This window comes from Gallinula chloropus (genome assembly GCF_964237585.1).
Source record: "Gallinula chloropus genome assembly, chromosome: 1".
NCBI classification, from domain to species: Eukaryota; Metazoa; Chordata; class Aves; order Gruiformes; family Rallidae; genus Gallinula; species Gallinula chloropus.
In genome coordinates, this window is record NC_140085.1 from 208908958 (window position 1) to 208916428 (window position 7471).

General features: G+C 37.4%; 1 protein-coding gene across 1 annotated transcript in view; it reads left to right on the top strand.

Moving 5' to 3' along the window:
* The window catches only part of TNFRSF19 (TNF receptor superfamily member 19), a gene marked incomplete at both ends in the record, with an annotated part of 42488 nt that extends 40678 nt beyond the window's left edge, over window positions 1–1810 (top strand). Inside the window, one exon of the mRNA XM_084265420.1 lies at window positions 1417–1810. Coding sequence (XP_084121546.1) covers window positions 1417–1810 — 394 coding nt within the window. The remainder of the gene's footprint in view (window positions 1–1416) is intronic.
* Window positions 1811–7471: the final 5661 nt, after the last annotated feature.

Here is a 7471-nt window from a genome sequence, read left to right on the forward strand (position 1 = left end):
ATTGTTTATCCAAGGTGACTTGGTGACCTAAGTACAAGATGCAGAAAACCTAAATTTTCCACAACAACTTGTTTAAATACCAGCAAGCCTGAGTCATCCTTTTGTACCACCAAGGCTGACAAACTGAGAGTTGTGTACTTTGTGAGGGATCTTTTGGTTAAGGCTTTAAAAATAAAGTTCATATCCATGCTGTGCGGACATCAAAGGTCCCGTGGTTCCTTCCAGTAGAAATGGGGTTTGCTCCAATTTCCTTTGCCAAAATAATGTATTTCCTTCAATTGTGGTGCAAAGTGCTGACTTTTGGCCTCATCTATAAAAAATGCCTTGAGTGTATATCTAAGCTATTAAAACATCATGTTTTGGAAATGAGTAAGGCTGGTTAAACTCTGTTACAGGCAACATTAGTGTGGGATGAGTTTTGTCACATAAAATATTACTGCATATTTGCCCTAATAGAGTTGTTACAGTTTTATAAATCTGGAGACAGTTTTTTGAAAGAAAATTTATCACTATATCTTTTTGGTTTTGTTACTCCTTATTTTGGTATGTCATAGGCATAAACATTACTGGGCTTTCAGCAGAGATAGGCATGTATAGTGCCCTCAGACATGTCGGTATCATCGTGCACCTCAAATACTCTTGAGATAGATAATAGTGAGATTCTACTTCCACTTTCTTCCATTTCTCATAAAATAAAAATGTGCTTTGTGAGAAAGAGAATGGATGAAAAACTTTTATTTTCATATTTTGAAGACTAGACAGAAGAAACTGAAAATTCTAAAGTGAATGCATGTTCAGTATCAAATCACACAGATAGAAGGACTTTCAAGCCATCACAATTGCATATTCCCTTCTCCCGGTCTGAACCCATTTCTTTCACTTCCACTAGGTATTTGTCTAGCCTGGGTTTTTTTTGGGGGGGAGAAAAAAACCCTAGTGTTGGAGATTCCAGTCTTCCCAAACATCTTCCTCGCTACAAATTAAGCTTGTTGTATCTTGTCTTAATACACGCATTCCCCCAATGCACTGAGAACAAATAAATTCCTTCCATTTTGAAACAGTCTTTGTATCTGAACAGTACTGTAGTATTTTTTTTATCATATTTCTGTTCTTCAGACTATAAAAAAACTCAGCTATAGGGGTTCAGGTTTTCTAAAACCCTGAATTCATAGTGTGAAGGGCTCTAAGCATCCTCTTTACCTTTAGCAGTGTTCTCTGGAGCTCTAGGCATTTCCCTGTGATGAATAAAGTCTACTCCTTTCCAAAATAATTTGTTTGTACAGGATACCTCTAGAGTATTAACAATATAACCCCGATAAACCTTCTTGAAATATCTATAGTAATTAACAGTAATTACAATACTGATAATATTTTCTGGGGTGTTTTTGAAACCATCTGTCTTTTATCCTTTTGCAGGGCTTCTGATTCTGTTGGAGAAATGATTCCTACATTCCTTGGTTCTCTTTCACACTCTACCTGTGGAGACATTTCTGATGCTTGGCCTCTTATGCAAAACTCAGCTTGTTGTGACAGCATTTCCTTCTGTGAATCATATTCAGAACTGGCTGGAGGATCTGCAAAATCCTGCAGTCCTGAGACTGAAAACGTATCCACTGTTGAGTCGGATAATAACCAGGATCTAAGTGAAGTACTTATTTCAGCTAAGTCTCTTGATGGAAACATTGCAAAGTCCTTTGAAATCTCCAAACATAGAACGTCCATAGAAGTGTCATCACTTCAGGACTCAGCGGCTGCTGAAACTCAGCCAAAGACAAAGCGTAATGGAACAGCAAATGACTCTACAGACTGATAAAGAGGTAAAAAAACATAACTACAGAGGAGTGAGAATGAGTACTCAAGGCACATAGAGCTAGATAAAACAGAATTGTAAAAAGTTGTAGGGTTATGTTTGTCCACAGGTTACACCTAACTATTGCTGCAATAAGTTAAAACTCTACAAGAGATCCAACATTTTCACATTTTTAAATCATTGGCTGAATTTGAAAGGTATTAATTACTCAAATGGTAATGTTGATATAATGTGAAGTAGAATACAGGGACCAAGTCTGTACACCGGTCAGCTTTTATCATGCTGGTTTGGTTTTTTTTCATTAACTATTATGTGAGGCTAGTCTTTGTTTATGAGGGAGGAACTGAGGACCTGTCTTTGTTCATTGTAAACAAAGCATAAAAGACATGCAAGTGTTCATCCAAATATATTTACAGAGCCTTCTCTGTGAAGTTACTACAGCAGTAGCAGAAACAGAAGATTATAAAAAGCTTTTTAATGTAGTTTGTATTCCCATGTCATCAGATTAAACATTCCATAAATTTTTCTATAAAATATAATTTAATCTGTAAAAGCTCAGTGTTCTAATTCACAGAGAAAATGCAAGTCTGAGATCAGAACAAGAGGTGATAAACAATCATCTCTACACATAACAGTGTAACCATCACAAAATGTCACTGCTGCTTCTTCATCGTATCTTTTTGAATAGTAGCTGTGCTGTACATTGAAAGTAACTTGGAGCAACAAGTAGCTCATATGTGAAAGGATCCCGAAATATGGCATGTGTACTGGTGGTGTTACTCAAGGATTATGCAGGCTGTGGCTGGAAAGCTGAAATAGTCCCTTGTGCATGTTCACAGAGGCAGGAACAGAAGCGGTTGCCACTAATATTAATAATCCACCAAACTTAATTAAGAAAATTGTGCTATCTGTAATTATGAAAATGTTGGGTCATCTGCAGAAATAAAACTGCCTTCCTTTGATCCTCTTCCATTGGGTTTGCATGCCACTTTCGTATTGTTCTTAAATAAGAAGCAGAAAGTAATTAGTTTTTAACAGAAAAATATGCCTATTCTGAAAACGTGTAAGTGCAGTAGTTAATTCTTTGTGAATCGAGCTGTAGTTCTTTAGGTGATGTTTTCAAGAGTGGAAAGGGAGGTAAACAGACTGCTAAGTCAAGATTTTTTGCCATATTAGCCTGAAAATCTACTGCTGTCACTAAAAATCCTCAACCTGATCTAGGACGCACAGATTTTTCTCAACATTATTTACTATATGTAGGTCTGTCTGTAATGCTGGAAGATGCAGCCCTTAATGTCTGGCACTAACTGCCCAGGTACCAATTGGCATAGCTTCATTTTGGTATATGCCGAGCACCTTTAGGTGATAGTCGTATTCTCTAGGTGTATATATGGGAAAGGACAGAGGTAGGGCTATGAGTGCAAATCTCGACTCTGCTAGTTCCAGTTTTTCAGTGGTTATCAATGGAACTTGAATCTCTCAGTGTTTTAGGGGAAGGACTGTTCACCAGAGAGGGTAGTGATAGGACAAGGGGCAATGGCTTTAAGGTGAAAGAGGGGAGATACAAGTTAGACATTAGGAAGAAATTCTTTGCTCAGAGGGTGTTGAGGCACTGGGACAGGCTGCCCAGAGAGGCTGTGGAAGCCCCAACCCTGGAGGCATTCAAGCTCAGGTTGGATGGGGCTTTGGGCAACCTGATCTACTGAGAGATGTCCCTGTCCATGTCAAGGGGGGTTGGAACTAGATGATCTTGGAGGTCCCTTCCAATCCAAAGCATTCTGTGATTCCATTTCCATATTAACAAGATTTTCAAAAATCAGAAATTAATTTGAAAATAATCACTATAAAACTTAACTTACATTTCACTGTGTTTATTACAATATAGAAATCGTAAATTTTCTTACTGATTCATATGTTTATGTAGAAATCTATTAGATTAGATAGGAGTGTACCACTTTGGGAGTTTGTGTACAATTCTGAATAAGCAAAGCAGTTTGGCTGGGTTAAGGGTTTTTCCTTCACTTCAAAGTTCACTGATTCATTTTGTGCATTTTCTCCATATTTCAAAATATTTGGAGAGCAGGATAGTCTTTTAGTACATGTGGATGCATTAAAGCCTTGCATAGTGCCATACTTCTATATTGAAAAATAAATAATAACAATAAAAGTAGATCTTTTTATTTCTGTGCAAAAAATGTAAGTTTTTAATGGTTTTTTTTAAGGTTTAGGGGAGCTTTTACAGCAAGCTTTAAGTATAGCTGTATTATATTTAATGCTGATTCAAGTATATAAGTACATACAGGTTTTTTTATGAGTTTAGGTAACCACTGTTCTTCTCTTTTAGGAAGCCAAGCTATTTCTCTCAGCACAAAAGCTGAGCCCTTCCCTAATGCTCCTCTGCTGATTCTCATCAAACGTAGCCTGGACTTCAGCGTTGCATGGTTTCAACTGAGCTGGGAAAAAATGGCATCATTTCACACCTTCTGAGCAGTTGGAGCCATAACAGCTGTAAAGTGAAACTTCAAGGAGCATCCTGGGAGAGTGGGGAAAGTGGATTTGTGACCTTTTGCATCTCTTTTTTAAAAAGAATCTTCTATTCCCTTGGATTCTCAAAAAGCCTAATGGAGTGAGTTTGAAAGTATGTGTAAATACAGAAAGAAAAAGAAATACTTCAGTGTGTTTAGGTGGGTGTCTTAAATACAGCTACAGATGTCAGAAGGCGTGGGACAAGACTTTGCCAGTTATTCTGCTTGCAGATTTATGCGTGCATTAGGATTTTTTTGGTTGTCTCTAATTTTAACTCAGTTTCCTGCTGTTGAAGGACTTAAAACAATACACATTTCTATTTATGCAAGGATCACCTATTGATAAACTGAAGCTTTTATTATATATTACGTTATAGTCAATAAGCTAGTTTGGGAAGTTGAAAGAATTTGCATGTTACAATACATATGGTTGAAGTCCTCTCCATCCAGTTATTACATTTGTGGGAGGGGTCATTGTTTTGTTAAATGTAGCAGGAGATTAGCTTTAAATTAGATTTAGTTTAATGAAAGTCAGCCATATAGGTAGGGATGTCGTTGCTAGTAACAGTATTGGAATACAGCAGTCGTTGTTATAGCATGTAATGTTTGGGTGTTGAAATAAATGTAATCAACTGTCACATCAAAATGTCAAACTATAGGTGTGCCATGAAAGTATTCATACAGTCACACTGTTAGTAATGTTTTTTAGTATATATATTATTTCCAAGGGTCAAGCTTCATGTTGACCTAATTAGTTCATCCATGTTAGTCTGCCCTTCTCATTGTAGTACTGGGCTAATCTAATTTTTCCACACAAAATATAAAAATCAGTTCATAAAATTTGGAAAAGAAACCCCCAAACCCTCTGAATTGAATCCTCAGAGTTGTGTGCACACCGAGTAAATTATCAACTCTCTGCCTTCATTGCAGTTCTTTTAAGATTTTCTTATCTGCAGTTCATTGCACCACATCCCATAATACCATGTGTTCCTCATCCCCTCATACCCTGTGTTCTGCAGCCATTTTTATCCCTAAAATAGTTTTCACTCCTCTGCGTAATCCCAGTAACCTCTACTGATTCACCACAGGCCCAAACTTGTCAGTGATGAACTCTAGCAATTATTCTTTCAAGTACCCAATGTGCCTTGACAGAAGCAAAGCAATCAGCAAAACATATGCAAATCTGCAATAAATATTACTCATCTTTCCACACACGCTTTGCGTGGCAATGGAAATGTTGAGACAGTGCTCGTGTTCCCTAATGGAAAAAGATCTCTGCTTTGAAACGCCCAGTAGAAGGTTGAACCTGCACAAGGATAGCTGAAGCCAAGGCAGTAAGATGTTTTGGCTGAGACCAGCAACGTTATTCATGAATAACAGTTATAAATGCAAAGCAAAGTAAGTAAAGAAATCATCTAAGTGTTTTGTTTGGGTTTTTTTAAAGCAGCAAATATCACCTTTTGGTCACTCACAGGCTAATACACAGGGAGCACGAGGACTCAGCTAAATATTTTAAATTATATATTCAAATAAAAGTAGTTTTGAATACTTTCTTTGGATACTTTCATACATTTAAGAAGTGGCAAAATGTTCTTTTTCTCTGCGTGTGCATGAAGAGGTGTGTGCTCCTCTGTATATACTTTGTAAATAGAAAAGATTCCAACGTGCATTTCAGTATAGGGCGAGATATTTCAGAACATAGGGAGACTGAACTTCTCACTAATAGCAGTTCTTTTAAATGCTGTGTTCAAAAGTGTTGCCAGTATCTGCCACAGTAAGTATGTTTTCCCATTGGAATTTACACTTTGAGAATCGCTTTTGTCCGGCAACTCCAGAGAAAAATACTCATTTCTTTAAATGAGTGACAGATAGCTTGAGAGCACATTGGGAGGAAAAAAAATGACTAGAGTGCTTTTTACATATATATGTATATTGTGTATATACTTTTTTTTCCTTAATTTAACCAAATTGGTCTTTTTTATATTGCCTGTGGCAAGCAATGTTGTACATGCCAATAGAAAACATACACTACCACTGCATTTGTACTGCCCATGTATCACATCTCGGGTCTTATAGGGCTGTTTTAAATACTCCTTTAAGGAATGTAAATTAAAATCTTGTATAAATCATTTTGTAATACTTTTTCTACTTGTGAATAAAACGTTACGTGAACCAGTCTCGGTTTGTTGGTCTCAAATTAACAATAGCATTCTATTCAAAATTAGCCATCAGGTCTTTTATTATCTTTAGAATTCCTAATGGTTTAATTGTCTTAAAATTACCATGTGATTTGGCACATCTTTGTCTTGAGATGCTTGCTGTTTAACAACAGCATCGTTCTTCAAGCTGGGGGACCTTGAAGTAGCAGTAAGTTAAATTGATCCTTAAAATCAGAGTGCTTCAAAGGCTTCTCAAAATTTTGCTGCTCACAAAAAGGGAGGTAAAAAAGCTGGCAGGCTCCCTCTATAATGTCTTTAGAAAAGAAAACCAAGTACTCCACACAGTAGACTGTTTCAGACAAGATAGATACATAAATAATGAGAGGATGCCCTAATCATGGTCCCTGATTAGCACCACCAGAGCCTGCATTTGGGTTGCACTCAGCAGTGGTCTCAGACCTTGACTGCAGAAAGAGGGAACTGGAGAACACCACCTAAGAACACCAACTGCCTGTGATTCTTCAGGCCATTTTTTGGACTGTGTCCAGAAGGTTGATGTTACTCAGATGGGATGTTGTAGAATTTAATTGACTGAGAAAAGGATGGCAGGGCTTGACTGACAAGAGTATAGGACTGAGAAGAATGAGTAATTTGATAATTATAGGTAACTACGTTACTTGTTGTGGTAAAGAAGCAGTGACTGGTAACTGACTCCAGATAAGGATGGTTGGTAACATAAAGTCAAGCTGGTTGTGGTGGAGAATTAATAGCATGATTGTTTTTACAGGAAAGTTCAAGAAAATGAAAGCCACTCTGCCCTGTCTCGAGTTCCATGCAGCAGGTTTCACATTGGTCCTTTCTCTGTGTCGCTATTACCTTCCCAGTCTTTTAAATGCAGAATTCAGAGCTTGCCCAGGAACACCTTTGCAGAACAGCAAGGTCTTCTAATGTGACCATACCCATGTGCTGCACTCCTG